Below are 23137 nucleotides of genomic sequence, written 5' to 3' on the forward strand. Positions count from 1 at the left end.
CAGAGTGGTTCCTGAAGGCAGGTTTAGGTTACATAACAGATAAACTATATACTAGATAGTAGTGAATCATGAGAAGACTGCAACCGAGCAGTTACCAGTTAAAACTCCTAGCAGCAACCAACCATCTGACCAACTGACAAAACTACCTGCCACATAGAGGCAGTTAGTCGTCTGGGAATGTTGGACTAGACTGACAGCTTTATATCCCACACTTCCTTCAGAATCCCTGGGCCCACCCCACCCACATGGTGCTCAGAATCCCCCACCCTCTTTTCCTTACTCATGGAGCTAAACAAAGACATATTACTTCCCCAGTGACTTTCTTCCCCCAAACCCAGAGGACTCTGGGCAACCCTGGTTGTTGCTGCCCGAACTGAGACAGGGCCCCACGCATTTCCAAAAGGGAAGGTAGCCAGTGCTGGAGAAGGAAAAGTCTGGTTCTCAACCTCCACTGCCTTGCAGCCAAACTCATTCATGAGAAAGTCATTGGGACACTGAGGCTAACCCTGAGATAATATCATGATCCTGCCTTTAACTCTGTGTACATTGGGGATCGACCAAAGGTATTAATTTGTTTACTGGAACTATTGGCCAAATGCCACATCAAACCAGTTTTTCAGTGGTGCATCTGTGTGGTGTGAGAGAAATGTTTACTGAATAGGACATTACATTGCAACAGATAAATATTTTAATAGACTTCTACTCTAGAATTCCAATTGTAATGCAATAAAATACATTGTATATATAAAGATATAAAAGTAGAAATAAACTACAATTAAAAATCGCTGAGCACCCTACCATGGCACATTGCACTTGCTGCAACGGGTAGCAAAATGATTGAGTGGTCCAGCAAGACCTTCAGCAATTCTCAAGTGGTCCGTGGGAAGAAAAGTATCAGAACCACTGGTTTAGAACTTCAGAAAAGAGAAACAACGGAACATCATTAATAGTGCAAAGACTTCCTTGGTTTATTTGGAGAACTGACATGTTTCTTCAGAATATTCTACATGGCTTGTGCTGGTTTGGGCCAAATGCATCTCCACAGGAAGTCAAAAATGGAGTCTGGCAAGTAAGAGAGAGGAACGTATAAGAGTTTGGCATCCCATCCTGGACAGTAGCGGATGCGAGGGGAGCAGGATGTCAGGGCATGTTCTATAGAGTCAGTGACCGGTTGAAAGTTGCTGCTGCTGGTGAAGAAGAAGAATTTCAATAATTTGAGACCTGTGATATAGGAAACAAGAGAAAAGTTAGTGGTACAAAAATATATATGCATTTATTTCTGCATTTATTTATTTATTTATTTATTTAATTTGTGTGCTGCCCTATAACTTCACAGGAGATAACCTAAACATTTTGGGTTCTGAAAGGATATGTTAGCTTCTGGATTTCTCTGCCTAGGAGGTCTAAATCTAAGGAGGGGCATCGGGAACATATTCTCTTGCTTTAAGACAGAACCTTTAGCAGCAGCTGATTGTTGTTGTTTAGTTGTGTCCGACTCTTCGTGGCCCCATGGACCAGAGCATGCCAGGCACTCCTGTCCTCCACCGCCTCCCGCAGTTTGGTGAAACTCATGTTGCTAGCTTTGAGAACACTGTCCAACCATCTCATCCTCTGTAATCCCCTTCTCCTTGTGCCCTCCATCTTTCCCAACATCAGGGGCTTTTCCAGGGAGTCTTCTCTTCTCATGAGGTATTGGAGCCTCAGCTTCAGGATCTGTCCTTCCAGTGAGCACTCAGGGCTGACTTCCTTAAGAATGGATAGGTTTGATCTTCTTGCAGTCCATGGGACTCTCAAGAGTCTCCTCCAGCACCATAATTAAAAATCTTTAGCAACAGGTGATTAGACAGTGTCAATATGCAATTCAGTCAGTAAGTGGGGCTCGATGGTTGTATCTAGGTGAGTGTCAGGGAACTGCCATCTGAGACGCAGGAGGTGAAAGGGCTCACAGAGGGTGAGAGAGACCATTCAGCTGCGAAGGGGACCAGCAGGGGGAGAAGTGGAGTTCCAAGGGAAAGTGAGTCGGAGGGAGGGCTCAGAGACACTTCAAGCGAAAACAGTGGGGAGGTTTCAAGACCTCCTGTAGGGACCCCCACGCCTCGCCGGAAACTGTCACGCCGAGAGTCCAGAAGACGCGTTTCCGTTAAGGAGCTTTTATGCTGGAAGAAGTTCCGTAAACGCCCACTGTCCGATTCAACGAGCGACTGATGGAGCCATGCTTAAGGAGCTCCGTCAGAGACAGAGGTTTGTGGACTTAGCCAAACTCTGAGGGACTAGGATTTTACGCACAAGCAGCTCACCATCCCATCACAGCAATCGGACAGTCCCTGAAAGCAGCTTGTGCAAAGAGGCATCATGAGCAACCCAGCCGGAGCCGGGGGAGCAGGAGGAGCTGGAGAGGGTCCAAGCCTGGAAGAAAGGTACAGGGTGTTGGAGCTCCAGCTAGCGCTGCAAACGGCGAGGCTAGAGGAAAGGAGGGCACAGGATGCAGATAAGACAAAAGGCGCCCCACTAGCAAGAAAGATGCCAGGATTGGTGCAGAAGTTTGGGGGGGACCCCAGGAACTATCAAGCCTTTAGGACAGAGATGCAGTATGCTCTCGAGCTGCAGTTTAACGACTTTCCCGACGAGGCATCGCGAGTGGCGTTTGTGATTGGCCATCTCGAAGGAGGGGCGAGAGACTGGGTTAGACCCCTGATGGCAGGGAATAGTGAAATGCTGAAGGACACAAGGAAGTTTTTTCGCGCCATGGATTTGATGTTTTCCAGCGAGATTGAACAGGGACTGGTGCGCAGACAATTGATGGCTTGCAAACAGGGGAGCCGATCGGTTCGTGAGTACTGGACTGAGTTTACCATGTTGATACATAAATTGGGATGGGACCTATCGGCGGAACCCATTCAAATGCTCTTTGAAGAAGGGCTTTCTTCGGCAGTGAAAGACGAACTTTCCCGGGCGCCCAGGGCGGAGTCTATGGACCAGCTGACCAAATCAGCGCTGACCATTGGAGCGCGCCAGGAGGCAAGAGCCTTGGAGAAGCGGGAGGGGAAAGGAGAGCGTTGGAGGGATTTCCGCATTCCAGAGATTCCAGAGCCAAGTTTCCCGCCAGGAGAGCCGATGGAAGTTGGAACAGCGCGCGCGCGCGCAGTTTCAAATCCCAGTGAAGGGAGGAAGAAGGAGGGAAAGAGCGCCAAGAAATGTTATCTCTGCCAGCAGCCAGGTCACTTTGCCAGAGTCTGCCCGCAAAGAAAGGAATGGCAAGGGATGGCGGGAGCTGTTGGGGGGAAGGAGGAGGGAGTCCAGGAGCCAGTAAAAGCCAACGCCTGGCTGCCACCGTCGGGGCACTGCAGCCAGGCCAAGGAGCAGTAAAAGTGCCCACTCCGGAACCTCCAAGACCAGCCCTAGTAATAGAGGTGTTGCTAGAGCTGGCAAACGGATACCCACTAAAGACAAAGGCGCTGTTGGACTCAGGCAGCTCCTGTAATTTTATGAGTAAGGAGTTTGCAGCTGAACACCAGATACAGACACTCCCTTTAAGCAACCCCCTGCAGGTGACCATGATCGATGGGAGGGAGCTGTTGGGAGGAGAAGTTAGTCTACAGACCGTCCCAATGGTTATGAGGGTGGCCAGGCACACCGAAAGGATAGCGTTCAACGTGGCCACCCTGGGAGGGGCTCCCGTCATTTTGGGAATGAGCTGGCTAGCGTTGCATGACCCGCTAGTGGGCTGGCATCAGAGAGTGGTCTCCTTTGGGTCAGCACATTGCCTGGAACATTGCAGAGAGGGAAAGGTGCCAGAAGGGGCAAAAGCCTTTCTAGCAGGGACGGAAGTGGCAGACAAAGGGAAGGTGCCCAAACAATACGCTGATCTGAGCAAGGTCTTCAGCGAAAGGGAAGCAGATAAACTACCACCGCATAGAGACTTTGACTGCCAAATTAACCTGGTCCCTGGGGCCCAGCTCCCCGTGGGCAAGCTGTACGCCATGTCAGACAGGGAAATGCAGGAGTTAAGGGAGTTTATTGATAAAAACCTGAAGAGGGGCTTCATCAGAGAGTCCAGAGCGGTGGGAGGGAGCCCAGTGTTTTTTGTGGACAAAAAAAACACGGATAAACCCCGGCTTGTAGTGGATTACAGGCGGCTAAATGCCGTGTCAGAACCAGTGACTTTCCCCATGCCCAGGATTGATGACATTTTGACCAGGGTGAGGAAGGGAAAGATATTCACGAAATTGGACCTGAGAGGGGCATACAACCTGATACGAATAAAGAAAGGGGATGAATGGAAAACCACCATGTTCACCCCTTTGGGGGCTTTTGAATATCTCGTTATGCCATTCGGATTACAATCAGGCTCTGCCTGTTTTCAATCGCTCATGAACCATGTCCTGGGACCTTTGCTCTACAAGAATTGTGTGGCCTTCCTCGATGACGTGCTGATATATTCAGAGAATGAGGAGCAGCATGTAAAGGATGTCAGGGAAGTGCTGAGCCAGCTGCAAGCAAACCAGCTGTGGGTGAAATTGGAGAAGTGTCAGTTTCACACCAAGGAGGTGGAATTCCTGGGGTACCGCTTATCAGACAAGGGATTAGCCATGGATCCAGGCAAGGTCCAGGCGGTGCTGGAATGGAAGACACCGAAAACGAAAAAGGATGTGCAAAGGTTCTTAGGGTTTGGGAACTTTTACCGTAAATTCATCAAGAACTTTGCCCACTTAACGGCTCCCATCACGGACTGTCTAAGCAGCAAGAAGAAATACGTTTGGACGGTGGAGGCGGAGCAAGCATTTGAGGAATTGAAAAGGGCATTCGCTTCGGAAGAACAGCTCCTGCATGTGGATTTACAAAAACCCATGAGAGTGGAAACTGATGCCTCAGACCGGGCGGTGGAGGCGGTGCTGCTTCAGCCAGGGAGCAATAAGTCGGAATGGAGACCTTGTGCCTTCTTTTCGCGTAAGCTGAACAAATCCGAGAGGAACTACACCGTATATGACCGAGAACTACTCGCCATTCACGAAGCGTTCCGGAGATGGAGACACTTACTAATTGGCGCACAGCATAAGGTGCAAGTGTGTACGGACCACAAGAATTTGGAGTATTGGAGAACGGCACGAGTGCTCAACCAACGACAAGTGAGATGGGCCCAGGAGTTTTCCAAATTCCATTTTGAAATCTGCTATGTGCCAGGTCCAGAAAACATCAGAGCGGACGCTCTCTCTCGCAAACCTGAATATTTGGAGGGGGAGGGAGCGCCTGAAGAGAGACATATTATCCCAGAGGACCACTGGGTGTGTGGGGCGGCCTGGGTGGGGCAAAGGGAACTGGTAGAGGGAACGGTAAATGATGAATACGCCCAGGATAAGCTCAGAGGTTTAAGGAGAGAGGGAGAAGACCCCGGAGGTTTTGAAGAAAGAAACGGGGCATTGTATTACAAAGGGGCTCTATATATACCCGAAGGGGAATTGAGGGGGAGAGTACTCAAACAGCTGCACGACAATCCCACAGCGGGGCATTTTGGGCAACACAAGACCATGTGGTTGGTGACCAGGGAGTTTTGGTGGCCCAAGGTGAGGGAGGATGTACGGGAGTATGTGAGAAGGTGTGACCAGATTTCTCCCGGAGCTCCGGGAGAGATCTGCTTCGCGGGTTCGGGTCCCGTAGCTCACGGCGGAGCGAGGACCCTCAAAAATCACAGGCGCGTAGCCTGTGAACTGGAGACTCGGCGGGCACCTTTGCGCCCCCCGACGTTGTGAAATAGCCTTTTTAAAGGCTAAAGATCAGCGGAGGGTGTGTGGAGCGGTGCTGAGAGTCGCTTTCACCCAGCCTGCGAAGCGAAGCCGCGTCGCCATTAGCGGAGAGCGCTGACTTCTTCCTGAGAATTCGGATTAAAAAAGAGCAACTTTCCGTGAGTAGGACTGAGCTTATATTAAAATTGGACGCTAAAATTAAAGAAATTGGGCACCGAGACGGACAAGCACTAAAAAGGAAGTCTGCTTTCCGTTCTGCAGCAAGATTAAAGCGAAAGGCATTTAAGCTGTAACTTTTGACAGGAGAGTTTGCGAGTTAAGAAATCCAACACCAAGTAAAGAACTCCCTCCCCAGAAGGCAGGAGGGGGGGGGAAGAAGACTTTAAAGGGATTTCCTGCCTGTTTTAAAAGAAATTGAACTGTTTACCGCTGTTCCTCTACCTGGGGCCGGACTGCTGGAGGAAAGGAACCGGCTAAGGACGGTCGCTACAAAAAGGTTAGAAAGTAACTGTAATATTGACTTTGGCTACTCTCAACTTGAAACATCCTATTTTGCTACATAGTAAGTTATCTGCAGGATACTATTGATTTGGATCTTTGACAAAGAAAGGGACTAGGAGGGCTTTTGCTTTTTGGAAGGTGTGGGAACAACTTGAAGTTTAAGAACTGACTTTACGCCCCCTAGAGGACTTGTGAATAGTTTCAGCAACAAGTGGAATTTAAAACCTGAGAACTTTTTTATTCTGACAGCTTAAGAGTGTGGGAATGACCTTGAGTGAAAGACTTTGTTATGGCAGATGGTAAACAGAAAGAAGACTCACAAGAAACAACTTTGAGATCTGGTAGACAATACAAAGCCGATCTTTCTATGCAAAGAAGGGCCTCTGTATCAGGGGCCTTGGGAACTGCAGCTGTCACAAAGGTAAAAGTAAAAACAATGTCTTCTGAGGAAGCGTTTGCAAAGGCATTGGGGAAAATAAATGACTCTTTAGAGGAACTAAAGAAGCAAGGTGCTGAAACAAATAAGAAAATTGAAGAAATCTCTGGGAAAATTGATTTAAATACTAAAAGTATAACTGACCTTGGGAACAAAGTGAACTCTAATGCAGAAGCAATTGGGAAATTACTGGAAGATTCATCCACAACACGAAAGATAGCTGAGGAAGCTAAGGAAATTGCTACTGCTGCTGAGGAAAAATTTCCACCGGTGTACAGGAAACTAGATGAGTATGAACTGGCACTTTCTATGCAGGATATGCAACGCAAGGAGAAGAACTTAAGGATCAGACTTGTGCCGGAAAAGGAAGGAGATAACTTGGTGGATTACCTGACAAAAGAGTTTTCTGACTTTTGGAAGCAGGAGCTGAAAGAAGAAGAGTTCAAGATAGAGAGTGCATTTAGGTTGGGAACAAGGCAGAGGAAGAATAGACCCAGAGATTGCCTGATAACTTTAAGATCCAAGGAAGAGAGAGATAAAATATTGAACCTGCACTACCAAACAACCCTTCGAATTGAAGATTTTTATATTGAGATCTTTAAAGATATTCCCAAAAGTATTTTGGATGCAAGAGGTCCTTACAAGGATTTGGTGACACTGCTGAAAAGGAACTACATACTATTCAGGTGGGAGTTTCCCCAAGGCTTGTCTTTTAAATACAAGGGGAAGAAAAGAAGAATAAAAACAGTGAGTAATAAGGACAAGTTCCTGGGAGAACACGAAGAAGACCTACAGAAAGAGACCTATCCAGGGGAAGGACACCCTTCAAGCAAGGGATCACTAGATACGGACACAGAACCACCGACAAAAGACGAACAACAACTGGGAGCTGTAGGAGGAAGTAAGTAACCCCATCATGGCTTTGCAACTTCTAACCTGGAATTGTAACGGTCTAAACAATCCCCGAAAAAGGAAAAATATATTTCATGCTCTAAAGAAAGACCAATTGGACTTGATTTGCCTACAAGAGACTCATGTGACAAGAGCACACAGAAAATTATTAACAAATAAGAGACTGGGACAAGAATTTATATCTTCAGACAGAGTAAAAAAGAGAGGAGTGGTGATCTACGCAAAGGAAAATCTGCAACCGAAACAAATCTTTAAAGATGACCAAGGAAGATATTTGGCAATTGAAATTCAATTCCAAGGAGAAAAATTTTTGATAGTGGGAATATATGCACCAAATGAAGGGAAAGCAGAATTTTTTAAGAAGTTGCATGAGACTTTAATGGACTATATGGACTATAAATTAATCATGATGGGGGACATGAATGGAGTAGTTTCAACAAATATGGACAAGGCACAAAGACAGGTAGTTACAAAAGATGGAAGACTACCAAAAACTTTTTTTGAAATGACTGACAATATGGACTTGATTGACATTTGGAGAACAAAACACCCATTAGAGAGAGAGGGAACCTTCTTTTCTGAAGCCAAAATGACATGGACTCGGATTGACCAAATTTGGGTGACTAGCAGTATGGCGTTGAATACAAAGAAAGTGGAAATCTGCCCAAAAACTCTCTCCGACCATAACGCAGTAAAGATGGTGATGAAGCAAACAACAACTGGTTCCTTCAGATGGAGAATGAATGACACCTTATTTAGAGACGAGGAGATCTGTAAAAAGGCCCAAAAAACTCTGAAAGATTACTTCGAAATCAATTTAAGGACTAAAGTAGAAAAAAGAATAGTATGGGACGCAAGTAAAGCCGTGATGAGAGGGTTTTTGATACAACAAAATACATTAAAGAAAAGAAAGCAAAACGAGAGGAAAGAGAAAATCTTGGAAATGATAAAAGAAGGGGAAAGGAAATTAAGACTGAAGCCAAAATCGCAAGAGATTTTAAGAGAAATTAAACTGTACCAAACACAATATATGGAACTGATGAATCAAGAAATAGAATGGAAAATTAAACAAATGAGACAGAAGACTTTTGAATCTGCAGATAAATGTGGTAAGTTATTGGCTTGGCAAATAAAGAAGAGACAAAAACTCAACACGGTAACAAACTTAGAAGTGGAGGGAAAGAACATATGCAACCCAGTGGAAATTAGGAACTGTTTTCAGAGCTACTTTAGACAACTGTATACACAAGGGCCGCAGAAAGAAACAGATATACAACAATTCCTCGAGAAAAATGGGCTGAAAAAGATTTCGCAGGAAAGTAAGACAATTTTGAACCAGGAGATATCAGCACAGGAAATAGAAGATGCCATTCAAAACATGACGTTGGGCAAATCACCTGGACCGGATGGACTGACTTCCAAATATTACAAAGTTTTGAAGGAAGGGCTTATACAACCTTTGAAGGAAGTCTGCAACGAGATCATGGAGGGGAGGAAGGCACCCGATACGTGGAGAGAGGCCTACATTACACTTATACCAAAGACAGAGACTGAAAAGACCCAACTTAAGAACTACCGACCCATCTCGTTATTAAATGTGGATTACAAAATCTTTGCTGATGTTTTAGCAAAGAGACTGAAAAGAGTTTTGATGGAGGAGATTCATGGGGACCAAGCGGGCTTCCTCCCGAAAAGGCATTTGTCGGACAATGTAAGGAATATAATTGACATTTTGGAGAAGTTGGAAGTGAATATAAACACTAAAGCTGTTTTGATATTTGTGGACGCCGAGAAAGCCTTTGACAATATATCTTGGAGTTTCATGTTGAAGAACCTCCGGGGGATGGGGGTAGGCCAAGGGTTTGAAAATGGTATAGGTGCAATATACTCTGAACAGAAAGCAAAATTAATTGTAAATATTGTGGTAACAGAAGAGTTTAAGATTGAAAAAGGGACACGTCAGGGGTGCCCTATCTCCCCACTACTTTTTATATCGGTCCTGGAGGTTTTGCTTAATATGATTAGGAAGGACCAGTTGGTCAAAGGGGTTCAGGTCGGAGCTAAACAATACAAATTGAGAGCATTTGCAGATGACTTAGTACTTACTTTACAAGAGCCAGAAGCTAGTACGAAAAGAGTTTTGGAAATAATTCAAGAGTTTGGTCAAATGGCAGGATTCAAATTGAATAAGTTAAAAACTAAGGTATTAGAGAAAAATTTAACACAGATTGAAAAAGAAAGGTTTCAGAATGAGACGGGGTTGACTGTGGTTAAAAAAGTGAAATACTTGGGTGTGAATATGACAGCTAAGAATGTGAATTTATTTAAAGACAATTATGAAAAAACTTGGACAGAAGTGAAAAAAGATCTGGAGATTTGGTCAAACTTGAAGCTTTCCTTGTTAGGCCGAATTGCAGTTATAAAAATGAATGTATTGCCAAGAATGTTGTTTTTGTTTCAAGCATTACAAATAATGGATAAAATGGACTGTTTCAAGAAGTGGCAGAAAGATATATCTAAATTTGTCTGGCAGGGCAAGAAGCCCAGAATAAAATTTAAGATATTAACGGATTCAAAGGAAAGAGGGGGGTTTGCCCTGCCAGACTTTAAACTGTACTATGAAGCGGCAGCTTTCTGCTGGCTAAAAGATTGGCTGCTTCTTGAAAACACAGACATTTTGGATTTGGAAGGTTTTAACAATATTTTTGGGTGGCATGCATATCTGTGGTATGACAAGGTTAAAGCGCATAAAAGTTTTAAAAACCATATTGTCAGAAAAGCACTATTAAATGTCTGGGTCAGATATAAAGATTTGCTGGAAAATAAAACTCCAAGGTGGTTGTCGCCAATGGAAGCTAAGGCAGTTAAAAAGTTAAATATGGAGTCGAAATGGCCAAGATATTGGGAAATTCTGGAAAAGGAAGGGGACAAATTGAGATTGCAGAGTTTTGAAAAATTAAAAGGGAAGGTGAGAGATTGGTTGCATTATCATCAAATAAACGAAGTGTTCAAATTGGACAGTAAAATTGGCTTTCAGGTGGAAAAATCAAAATTAGAGACTGAACTGTTAGAATCCAGTACTAAGAATTTGTCAAAAATGTACAACTTGCTGCTGAAATGGAATACACAAGATGAAACGGTTAAATCAACTATGATTAAATGGGCTCAGGACATTGGTCATAATATTTTGTTCGCTGACTGGGAAAAGTTGTGGACCACCGGGATGAAATTTACGGCATGTAATGCCTTAAGAGAGAATATTATGAAAATGATCTATAGGTGGTACATAACCCCAGTCAAGCTTGCAAAGATTTACCATTTGCCTGACAATAAATGTTGGAAATGTAAGGAAAAGGAAGGTACATTCTTTCACCTTTGGTGGACGTGCCCGAAGATTAAGGCATTCTGGGAAATGATCTATAATGAACTGAAAAAGGTATTTAAATATACTTTCCCCAAGAAACCAGAGGCCTTTCTCTTGGGTATTGTCGGCCAGGGGGTGTTAAAGACAGATATAACTTTCTTTATGTACGCTACAACAGCAGCTAGAATACTTATTGCAAAGTACTGGAAGACACAGGATCTACCCACACTGGAAGAATGGCAGATGAAGGTGATGGACTACATGGGCTTGGCAGAAATGACGAGCAGAATCCGAAACCAGGGAAAAGAAACGGCGGAAGAAGAATGGAAAAAGTTTAAGGACTATTTAAAGAAATATTACAAAATTAATGACAGCTAGAATGATGTTGGACTAAAGTAAATGGTTACTATTAGTAATGGTTAAGACAAGGAGAATAAGGATGATTAGCTTAAATTTATAGTAAAATAAGGGAAGATTTGCTGAACAATTGATTAGAATTTGGAATACAGAAACGGGAGGCATGAGGAAGTCGAAGAAGAAAGGTTTAAGAAATTAGGACATGAAATGGTACTTGTTTCTTGTTCTGTTTTTGTCTTCTGTTTGTTTATGTATGTTTTGTTTGTATGAATATAAAAATTGTTTAATAAAAATATTTTTTTTTTAAAAAAGAGAAGGTGTGACCAATGCCAGAGAGCCAAAGGAGAAAGGCGGGCACCAGCGGGGTTATTAGAACCGTTACCCACACCAGAACGACCGTGGGAGGCGGTATCGATAGATTTTATGACGGATCTGCCTAAATCCCAGGGGAAAACCGCCATACTAGTCGTAGTAGACCTGTTAACTAAGATGGGTCACTTTGTAGCTTGCTCACATGCAGTCACGGCGGAAGAGACAGCGAAATTGTTTGTAGAACATATTTTTAGGCTGCATGGCGCCCCCTTGAGGGTGGTCTCCGACAGAGGGAAACAGTTCACGTCCAGATTCTGGAGGAAACTTATGAGCTTGTTGCACGTAGAGGTCAACTTTTCGACTGCCAGGCACCCTGAGACCAATGGGCAGGCGGAGAGGGCAAACGGTATCCTCCAACAATACCTGAGGTGTTATGTCAATGACAGAGAGAACGATTGGGTCGAAAAGTTGGCGCTAGCGGAATTTGCTTACAATAATGCAGAGAATGTGTCCACCGGGATGAGCCCCTTTTTGGCTAATTATGGGTACCACCCCAGGGCGTTTCCAGGGGGAGGAGGGGAGAGATGGAGTGTCCCGGCCGCTGAACATTTTGTAGAAGAAATGGAAGCGATCCATCGTCAACTCCAACTCAACTTAGAAAGGGCCAAAGAAGAATATAAGAGGCAGGCAGACAAGAGCAGAAGGGAAGGTGAAACCATTAGGGTGGGGAGTCAGGTCTGGCTATCAACCCAAGGGTTGCCGTTCAAGGGGGGTTGCAAGAAATTGAGACCCAAAAGATTGGGACCATTTGAGGTCATCCAACAGGTCAACCCAGTGGCTTTCAGACTCCGGTTACCGAACCACATGAAACTGCACCCAGTATTCCACAGGTCATTACTGTCACCATATAGGGGGGAAGGTGAAGGGGTATCCACACGGGGGCCAGCCATAGAAGAAAGGGAAAGCAGCAACCATGTGGCGGAAATCATCGACTCCAGGTGGAAGGGTAATCAGGTGGAGTATTTGGTCGCGTGGGAAGGGGAACCGGAGTCGGAAAACACCTGGGTGACGGCAGAGGAGGTCCGTGACGAGATCTTGATCGAAATGTTTCACCAAAGGTTCCCCAGGAAACCTCAGCCAATAGCGAGGTTCCGGAGGGAGTACTTTGGCACCACCGACGATGAGGAGGAACTGGAAGGATTCAGGGAATCGGAGTTGGAAGGAGGAACAGACTCCGATGAGGAGGAGTACTTGGAAACCGGTAACAGCAAGAGGTGGAGGGAAGTGTTCGAAACTTCGGAAGATGAGGGAGGTTCATTCAGGGGTTTTGCTCCCTCGCCTCCCGCAGAGGAGGGGAGGGAAGGGGGTGAAGGGGGCCCTGGAGGGGAGGTGGATGTCAGGGAACTGCCATCTGAGACGCAGGAGGTGAAAGGGCTCACAGAGGGTGAGAGAGACCATTCAGCTGAGGAGGGGACCAGCAGGGGGAGAAGTGGAGTTCCAAGGGAAAGTGAGTCGGAGGGAGGGCTCAGAGACACTTCAAGCGAAAACAGTGGGGAGGTTTCAAGACCTCCTGTAGGGACCCCCACGCCTCGCCGGAAACTGTCACGCCGAGAGTCCAGAAGACGCGTTTCCGTTAAGGAGCTTTTATGCTGGAAGAAGTTCCGTAAACGCCCACTGTCCGATTCAACGAGCGACTGATGGAGCCATGCTTAAGGAGCTCCGTCAGAGACAGAGGTTTGTGGACTTAGCCAAACTCTGAGGGACTAGGATTTTACGCACAAGCAGCTCACCATCCCATCACAGTGAGGGTTGCTATACGACGGGTTTAGGCCCGGGCAACCGACTGGCAGAGGAAGAGGTAGCGCGATCCCGGTGGGGTGCTATCACGGCTGCTCCCCCCTGCCACACCCCCAGGACACGCGCCCTGTCCCAGCCTGCCCCCACCTGCTCTCCGCCTCCCCCCTCTGTGCCGGAGCATGAAGCTCTGCCACTGGGGCAACCTGGCTGTTCTCCCTCTCTGCGGCTTTTTAAAAAAGCATAAACTGGTCTCCTTTCTTAGAGCTGCCTCCCAGGGTAGCGGACACTGTTTTGGTGTGGGTGTCTGTGCATCTTTCTCCCTCCCCCCCCCCAGTAATCTCTTCCCTTTTTTCCACTGGACTCGACCATGTGTGTGCTTATGTGTGTATAACTGTCTCTTTGTGTCTCCTCTCCATCTCCCACAACTGATTGTGCTTCCCTTTCCGTGCAGTAAAGAAGGAGCCCAGAGCAGCACCCTGCTGGCCCCACCCGCCCAAGGTCCTTTGCTCCACAACTGCAGTGTTGGCTGGGCTGGTCTTCCACCAGGGTCATCTCTCTCTCTCTCTCCCTTCTATGTGTCTCCTTATGTATCATATATGCCAAATTGAATCAAAGATCAAACGACAGGATAGGAATGGGTGTGATTTCATATCTCTCCAGATACAGACCTGAACGCGTCACATTAGCTAGGTTCTGGCCCCACCCCTAAATATAATCAGCATTGTAAATAGACTTCACTGAAAGGGCACTGAATAGTCACTGAAAGGGCAAATGGTAAAAAAAAAAAATTAGGATATTGGCCAGTACAGTGTACAAAATTTAGCCTTGTATGTTTTTAAAGGGGGGGAGGGGGGAGATTACACACACACACACACACACACACACACACACATGTCAGTGTGTCCATTGGAGGGGGAATGTAGTCAAAAAGCTTGGGAATCATATCAACATCTTACTGATGGGTGGGATTTGGAAACCAGCAATTTAGCCTGGTGGGTCTCAGGGTCTCTCTCTCTCTCTCTCTCTCTCTCTGTGTGTGTGTGTGTGTTCCACTGCAACAGTGGGACTTATTAGCACATGCTTTAATTGCAGGCTTTCGCACATTGCAAACCAAACTGAATTCTTCCCCCCGCCCATTTCTACTCACTGCGCTCAAAGTAGCGCTGCCCATAGGCTTCCTTGATGTCAGAAGGGGCTTGGCTCCATGCATTCTTGTAGCTCTCTATCATGCTTGACTGAATGGGTGTTTTGAAACAACCGGGTTCAATAATGCTGACTCGGACTCCGAAAAGATGCATCTCTCGCCTGAATTGAGGAGGAAAAATCAAGAAACACGTATTGTTGCTGAACCAGAATAATAAGGAAGATCATGATTTGGCTTCCATGGAATAGAACATCTTTCCTTAAAGAAGAAGTAGAAGGATAAGGATAAGGATAAGGAGAAGAAGAAGAAGAAGAAGAAGAAGAAGAAGAAGAAGAAGAAGGGAGAGAGGGAGATATGGTGAAATGCAGCTTCCTGCCTTCTTCTGTCTTGAGGCACCAGGGCATTGTCCATGACCCAGCATCAGGCATATTCAGAGGCAGCCACCAGGAGGTTGGTGCTTACAACTCTTGCTGGTACATTAAATTGTTTCCTCAAGAAAAAGAGCTGGCTTAGGTGTGCAAACCCCTGCTGATTACTTGGTAAGGCTCTGGTGCAGTCCACATGTCCCAGCACCTGCTCTTTAGTCATTGCTGTCCTCTGCTTGAAACTTAGCTGGAGAAGCAGACATCCCACTAAAGCAAGGAGAAAGAGGAAGATACAGAACTATCATGTTTACCTCAGGATGTCAGAGAAGGCTTCCACGCCGTACTTGGATGCGGTATCGGGTACTGCAAAGCATGCCAGTCGTCCCGCCATACTGGACATGTTGACCACCCTCCCTCTGGCTCTTCTCACCAGGGGCAGCATGTGTAGCGTCATGTCAATCATCCCAAGAAAGTTGACACCGATCATCCTTGCAACGCCATCTTTGGTCAGCCACTCACTGGGAGCTGATGGGGCACTAGTGCCTGCATTGTTCACCAAACCCCAGAGCCCTGTGTGAGAAGAAAAAAATATTCTTATTGTTCCAGGTTCCCACCTGCCCTAATAATTGGATATACACAATTTTTTTGGAAATGTGGGTATATCTGCATTCTTGTGAGTGCTGTGTGTGTGTGTGCTATGCACTATATGCCAAGGATGACGCTGTTAAGTCAAGGCACCCATATTAACTTCTATCCCACACTTCTTTTGCTCACTTAGTGCTTAGGATCCCTTCACAGACACTCTTGCAACTTCCGTCATGCCCTCTGTCAAATGAGCACAGCACTAAAATGGGGGATAGTATGGAGCCCTGGGCATCAATTTGCACAGCAGCCACCTGATTTCCCTGCATGCTGTCAGAGAATGGAGTCTGTAGTTTGGGCCTACGTTTTGCACAGGTTGGTTAGGAGATTTTATAGTTTTGCTATAAAATTAATAAGACATAATACGTGTAGAATATAGCATGCATGGAACACTAAGAGGGTGTTTATGAGTGGGTGATGAGAGGAATAACTAAGAAAGAGGGGTTTGTATCATTAATAAATTATTTATATCATTTATTAACAATAGTACAATAATCTCCCTTGTTGTCTCAGTCTCAGCAGCCACTGTGGAGAAGTTATATTAATGTTAGATTGGATCAGGCAGCATTTCTGAAGAAAGGGCAGCACATATCTCCTCCTCCTGAGTCATTTTCCTGGTGTGGATTGCAGCTCCTCCCAGCTGCTCTTAGGAGGAAAAATTCAGAGTCCAGCATCACTTGCTTGTCAGTTAAAGTTACCATTTTGTACCATCACTTACGGCCTTTCATATATGTGCTTTAAAGAGCAGCTTGATCAGTGGACATTATCAGGTGTCAATGTTTCTCTTCACACCACAAGGAGCTTCACCTGCTGATGTCACAGAATAAGCTGCTGTCAAAGGCACAAAGCAAATGTCTTTCAGATCAGCTTCTTATAGAGGTTGAATTAAGCTGATTGCATAGTTTTAATTTTTTTTTTACTCACTGATATTTGGATATTTGGATTAATTGTTTCTAATAAGTTTTTTGAATATTACTCGTTCATTTGATATATTTGGAGTCACTTTGGCGACATTGTGTGGGAAAGTGGAATAAAGATACAGATGATACAGAAAATCCCTGGCCTGATCCATCCAGAGGCACTGGCTAATCAGTTTGAGGTTCTTCAACTGCTTGCCAATTTAAATTTAAATTTAAAAAATTTAATTAATTTTTTAAAATTAAGATTAAAGTCTTGCAGCATTGATTATGCTCTCTTGTATCTGTAGACATTATCAGATAGGAACACGTATCTTAATACAAAATAAAGTTTCACTGTGTGACTTCACAGAACAAGCTGCTGTCAAAGGCATAAAGCAGTAATCTTTCAGGTTATTTGGCAAAGCGTGTTCTCTCTAACAGAGAGCACGTGTTGCGGTTGGGGGAACAGGCCACCCTGTCATGACTAGGCAAATTTGGTATGGAACCCTAGCCTTAAGGGGTTAATTGGGTTGCTGGGGAATTTTGGTTGTTGCCAATTCGGAGGAGGAGTCAGAGGCTTTAAATATAGGGGCCAGACGATGGGACGTCCTCTTGGCTGTTTTGCACCGGATCACATGGAGCACTTGGACAATCTTCTCATTGTCTGGTTACATTTCTTTATTTCTGTATTTCCCCTTTCCTTTTAATCCTCTCTAGTCCCTTAAATAATTTAATTCCCCCCTTTTCCTGTTCAATTTCTCACCCCACCCCTTACCCTGCCCTGTGGGAAGAATCCCCCTTGTATCTATGGCTTGCCTTTCCCAATAGGGAGAGAGCCCCCGTTAGGGGCTTTCTTTCGCAAAAAGGTTTCCCCCATTTCTCTTGTTGAAATTGTGGGGCTAGTCAGGGCTGTTCCCAGCTTAGCTGGAATCACTTTCGTTTATAGTATCCCCAAAGGTTGGCTTTATTTTGAGTGTGTGCAGCGCTGTTGGCCAAATTTTAAGCTAGCCTTGGGCGGGAGCACTATTTTGAGTTCCTTTAATATTGCTATGAGACTAAGATTCTCAAGAGCAGAAGCAGGGAGGCCTATTTGGCCTGCACATAACTTCCAAGCCTAAGTCTGCTACAGGTAGCAGTTAATTGTTAAGTCTCTGTGACACGTGACTCATTCTCGCTATAGGAATGTATCTGCTTGCAGGCCCAGTTGCTGCTAATATATTTCTGAGGCAGACAGAGGGCCCCAGGGGCTCCCTGTGCCTCCAAGGACTATGAGCACTCTGTATATGCTCTTGAACTATGCTGTTTCTGAACAAGTTTATTTTCTTTAAGTTTGTTTTGCCCTGATAGTGGCGACTGCGATTTTAGAGACGAGCCATTGTGGCTTAGTGGCTAAAGTATAGGACTAGGACTAGGTTCATATCCCCCTCTTAGCCATTGTTATAACAAAACAAAACAAACTGCTCCTTTTGGGCTATTCTGTTGCTGGGTAGTTCGGCCCATTCGTGATAAAAGAACTTTGGGTTTTCTTGAAGGGGTGCTTCCCTCTAAAAGGGCAAGCAGGGGTACCTGGACAAGCTGTGGGCTACCTCAACTCTGCTATTTCAGTGGAAACACTTATGCCTGGCCTAGCAGGTGATCCTAGGGCTTTGCACTAGAATTTAATGGCCTGGAAGCGTTTCCGGCCTGAATAGTGTCCCCATGTGGTCCATGAAGCATTGGTTTCACTGGGTCAGCGCATAGTGCCGGTAATAATAATAATAATAATAATAATAATAAATTTTATTTATATCCCGCCCTCCCCAGCCGAAGCCGGGCTCAGGGCGGCTAACAACAATCAAATAATCAAACAAATAAACCAACATTCTAAAAATATTTCATTATAAAAATTAATTAAAATCAAGTTAATGGCAACCATTAAGCAAAACTCTGTGCAGGTTGCCAGAGGAGGGAGTCAGGCTGCGCCCTGACCAAAGGCCTGGTGGAACAACTCTGTCTTGCAGGCCCTGTGGAAAGATGTCAAGTCCCGCAGGGCCCTAGTCTCTTCTGACAGAGCGTTCCACCAGATTGGAGCCGCAGCCGAGAAGGCCCTGGCTCTAGTTGAGGCCAGCCTAACCTCTCTGAGGCCTGGGACCTTCAGGATGTTTTTATTTGCAGACCGTAGGTTTCTTTGTGGGGCATACCAGGAGAGGCGGTCCCGTAGGTACGAGGGTCCTAGGCCGTATAGGGCTTTAAAGGTTAAAACCAGCACCTTAAACCTGATCCTGTACTCCACCGGGAGCCAGTGCAGCTGATATAGCACCGGATGAATGTGGTCTCGCAGCGAAGACCCCATAAGGAGTCTCGCCGCGGCATTCTGCACCCGCTGGAGTTTCTGGGTCAGTCTCAAGGGCAGCCCCACGTAGAGCGAGTTACAATAATCCAGTCTGGAGGTGACCGTCGCATGGATCACAGTGGCTAGGTCAGGGCGAGAGAGATAAGGGGCCAACTGCTTAGCTTGGCGGAGATGAAAAAATGCCGCCTTTGTTATAGCTGTAATCTGCGCCTCCATAGAGAGGGAGGTATCGAAGATTACACCCAAACTCTTAACGGACGGTGCTGGCACTAACTGCACCCCCGCAAGAGATGGGAGTTGCCCCCTCAATCCCATATCGTCCCGTCCCAGCCAGAGGACCTCTGTCTTCGAAGGATTTAACTTCAACCGGCTCCCACGTAACCATCCAGCCACAGCCTCCAGGCATCTGGTCAGTGTGTCTGGGGCCGAGTCAGGATGGCCATCCATCAACAGATAGAGTTGGGTGTCATCGGCATACTGATGGCAACCCAGCCCAAAACTCCGAACAAGCTGGGCGAGGGGGCGCATAAAGATGTTAAAAAGCATCGGGGAGAGAATCGCACCCTGAGGCACTCCACACACCAAGGAGTGGCGCGATGACAATTCCCCCCCAAGCGCCACCCTCTGTCCCCGACCAGAGAGAAACGAGCGCAGCCATTGGAGGACTGTGCCCTGGATCCCCACGTCGGCAAGGCGGTGGTCTAGGAGTTCGTGATCGACCATGTCGAAGGCTGCTGACAGGTCTAGAAGAATCAGCAGCCCTGACCCGCCTCGATCCAGCTGCCTGCGGAGATCATCTGTTAGGGCGACCAGAGCCGTCTCGGTCCCATGACCAGCGCGGAAGCCGGACTGGAATGGATCGAGAGCCTAATGACTAGGTTGCAGGATTGGTCCCTGTATGGGACAGCTGCATGCTCCCCCATTGCTCTACCTGGACACTTAGGTCCTTTTGGTGGTTACCTCACTGCGAGGGATGTAACGGGCGCCACGTTTGCAATATGCAAGTGGGAGAAAGCACCTTTGCGTGCCCGCATTGCAGTTTGCTCTGTGCGTTGCAGGGCACGGCGCTGCACGGGCTGCAATTGCATTGCATTGCGTGAGAGATTTGCAGTTGCATTGCACGGAGGGTGGGTGCATTGCACGGAGTGTGTAGTTGCATTGCACGGAGTGTGTTGTTGCATTGTAAGGAAGGTGTGGTTTCATTGCACGGAGTGTGCATGTGCATTGCACGGAGGGTGTAGTTGCAGTGCATGGAGGGTGTAGTTGCATTGCACAGTGTTTTTTGCATTGCACGGAGTGTGTAGTTGCATTGAACGGAGGGTGGGTGCAGTGCACGGAGTGTGTAGTTGCATTGCACCGAGTGAGTAGTTGTATTGCATGGAGTGTAGTTGCATTGCATGGAGTGTAGTTGCATTGCATGAAGTGTGTGTGCATTGCAGGGAGTGTGTTTTGCATTGCACAGAGTGTGTAGTTGCATTGCACGGAGGGTTTGTGTGTGCATTGCACGGAGTGTGTAGTTGCATTGCATGGAGCGTGTTTTTTGCATTGCACGGAGTGTGTAGTTGCATTGCACGGAGTGTGTAGTTGCATTGCATGGAGTGTGTGTGCACTGCACGGAGTGTGTTTTTGCATTGCACAGAGTGTGTTGTTGCATTGAACCGAGTGTGTAGTTGTATTGCACGGAGGGTTTGTGTGTGCATTGCACAGAGTGTGTAGTTGCATTGCACGGAGCGTGTTTTTTGCATTGCACGGAGCGTGTTTTTTTGCATTGCACGGAGTGTGTAGTTGCATTGCATGGAGTTTGTGTGCACTGCACGGAGTGTGTTTTTGCATTGCACAGAGTGTGTGTCTGAAAAGGAAGCTGGCTTGGCGGCAGCTTTGTCGGGACTTCTTTAGGGGTTCTGGCCAGCGTCGGCCCTGTAAATTTACATATCATGATGGCAGCACAAGATGCCCCCTGCCCAAGCGGGGGCTGGAAGCTGGCAAGCAATAGCTCAATACCTTTTTGCCCATATTCCCATTTTATTTAGGGATCCAGTTGGATATCGTTGCTAAAACATACCACTTGCCTATGGAGAAGCTGTCTGCCTTGAAGGAAGTTGTTTTGTAATACTTCCTCTGTAGCAAGTGATGCTTCATCAGATCCGATCTTGCTGGGTCACTTAATTAATCTTCCCACTAGGCCAGGCTGCCTGCGGCCTGAGGTCCCCTTACCTTTGTGTACGCCTACCAAGTGTGGTGAAGGCAGATATCAGGCGATGGTAGCAATTCCTGAATGTATGCAATAGTAGTTCGCCATGGCAGGATACCTTGAACCCGCACAGGGATTTTCAGGTTCATGCTGGTGCTGCTGGATCTTTGCCCCTTGGTTTTTATTTCAAGGGCTGCTGGTGTGCAAAGCTATGGCCTCAAGCCCGGTGTGGTGAGGCAATCATGTGACATAACTTTTCTTGAGTTTTCCCCATTGTAGTAGCAGTTCACATGTGGCCCGAGGAGTTCAGTGACCATCGGATCTGCTTTTGGTTTGATAACCAGGTAGTGGTGAGCGTCTTGGCAAAACAGTCCTCACGCTCTAGCACAGTCTCTGCCCCTCCGCTCATGCTTTCGAGCTGCGCCGCTTAAGGTTTAATATTGTGCTTTCTACTCTCCAAATTTCGGGATCCTCTAATGATGTCACTGACACTCTATCCCATTTTCAGATGAAGCGCTTCAGATCCTGGGCTCCAGACTCAGCTATTGCCAGACTTTTCCAGACCACCTGTGGCATTTTGACAACAATTAGTAATTACAGAGAGCAGCAGCTTCCATTTCCCCTTCTGCTTTAGCTCTTATGGGAAGGCCTGGATGGATTTCTTAGCCTTAAGCTGGCAGTCCTCGGCCATTCAGATGAATTGGCCCCCATCCTCTGAGCAGATCCTGCAGTATTTGGTCCACCTGCTGCAGATTGGGCATGCGGTTATAACTATCAGAATTCAGTCTGCTGCAATGTCTGTTACACTGAAGCTTTATTTTTCAGAGACCCTTGTATAAAGTTTGTAGTGCGCAGGGCCTTGGAAGGTTGGAATAGGCTCCAACCTCATAGGACAGTGGGCAGGAAGTCGGTCATTTTTACCTATGCAGTATCTGCAACAAGTTAAAACTTGTCTGCTGGTTAAAGATCAAGGCGAGACTCCTTTCAGTAGTCCATTGCATTTTTGCACTGAGGGTTGGGAAAATGGTTGTTGGAGCCAGCACGGGCTGAGAGTCTGGAGGCTTATTGCTTCAGGACTTTTCCTTATCCTTTGGAGCTTGTCATTAGAGTTGGGAACTCAAAAACAGACTTAGTGGGCAGGAGTGCCACAATCAGGCTTCCCGCCACAGGTGAGGAGGGCCCTTGCCCGGTTATGGATAACAGAATATTTGGCTTTTTATTCCCTGGGGGCTGGCCTGCTCCTAGTGCATGAAAATGGGTCCCCGTTAGCCAGGCATCAATGTGCTTACGTTGTGCACCAGTTATTACGGCCTGCGGCTTGCTTACCGCTGAACATGCCTCATTCCTTACGATTAGGTGCTGCTGCAAAGGCTGCACACTGGGGGCCTGTCAGGAGACAGGATTGTGAATACGGGTCATTGGAAGTCTGACGCTGACAAGGGTTATATCAGGAAGTGTCACAATGATGTCTGTGCTGATGCTTGTCTGTTATTTCCTTTTTTCATAGGAGCAGCTGTGCACATTTGGGCCACAGCATTGTACACTAGGCTGGCAAGCATGATGACGAGTTTGGACTGGGGCGCCATCTCAGTCTTCCTGCCCATGTGAACATATACTGGATGTCCAGATGGGGAATGCTTTGTGAGGAGATGCTTCCTTTGGTGCGGTCGAGTGTGACCTGTGCAGGTCCTCCCGCAGTGCTGGTAGTACAGCTGGGCGAGAATGTTTGCTGTCTTCCTCCAGCATAAGTCTGCATCCCTGCATGCAAGAGGGCTTGGATTGAGTTGATGGCAGCTCTCCCTGGACTCAAAATAATTTAAGGCATTGGTTCAAGGTGGTCTGGAGGGGGGGATTGGAGCACCTGTTCCCTCCAATGCGCAAAGATATTCCACTAAGGGAATCCAAGGATTCGCCATGTTTTTGTCGACCCCTTTCGAGGGGTAGGGCCACGCAAGAGTCCCTGGGAGCATTTGGGGGTGAGCTGGAGTCTGATCCTGGTTCATTGCTCCCCCACGCTGTTTATTTGTACTGACGATATGGTGGGGCCCAGTCGTCAGTGCTGCCCTGCTGAGGTCAGGTGCAGCTAGTCGGGAACCAATGCCTAGACAAACTACCACCGAGCAGGCCAGAAAGCATGTTAATAA

General features: G+C 46.6%; 1 protein-coding gene across 1 annotated transcript in view; it reads right to left on the minus strand.

Annotated features, from left to right (window-relative positions):
- Positions 1 to 671: 671 nt before the first annotated feature.
- The window catches only part of LOC128405369 (17-beta-hydroxysteroid dehydrogenase type 6-like), a 29442-nt gene continuing 6976 nt past the window's right edge, over positions 672 to 23137 (minus strand). Inside the window, exons 3-5 of the mRNA XM_053371912.1 lie at positions 15241 to 15499; positions 14568 to 14725; positions 672 to 1221 (exon numbers count right to left, since the gene is read on the minus strand). Of these exons, the coding sequence (XP_053227887.1) occupies positions 1004 to 1221; positions 14568 to 14725; positions 15241 to 15499 (635 nt within the window). The 3' untranslated portion in view covers positions 672 to 1003. The remainder of the gene's footprint in view (positions 1222 to 14567; positions 14726 to 15240; positions 15500 to 23137) is intronic.

The sequence above is a fragment of the Podarcis raffonei genome, chromosome 2, assembly GCF_027172205.1.
Source record: "Podarcis raffonei isolate rPodRaf1 chromosome 2, rPodRaf1.pri, whole genome shotgun sequence".
Taxonomy (NCBI): Eukaryota; Metazoa; Chordata; class Lepidosauria; order Squamata; family Lacertidae; genus Podarcis; species Podarcis raffonei.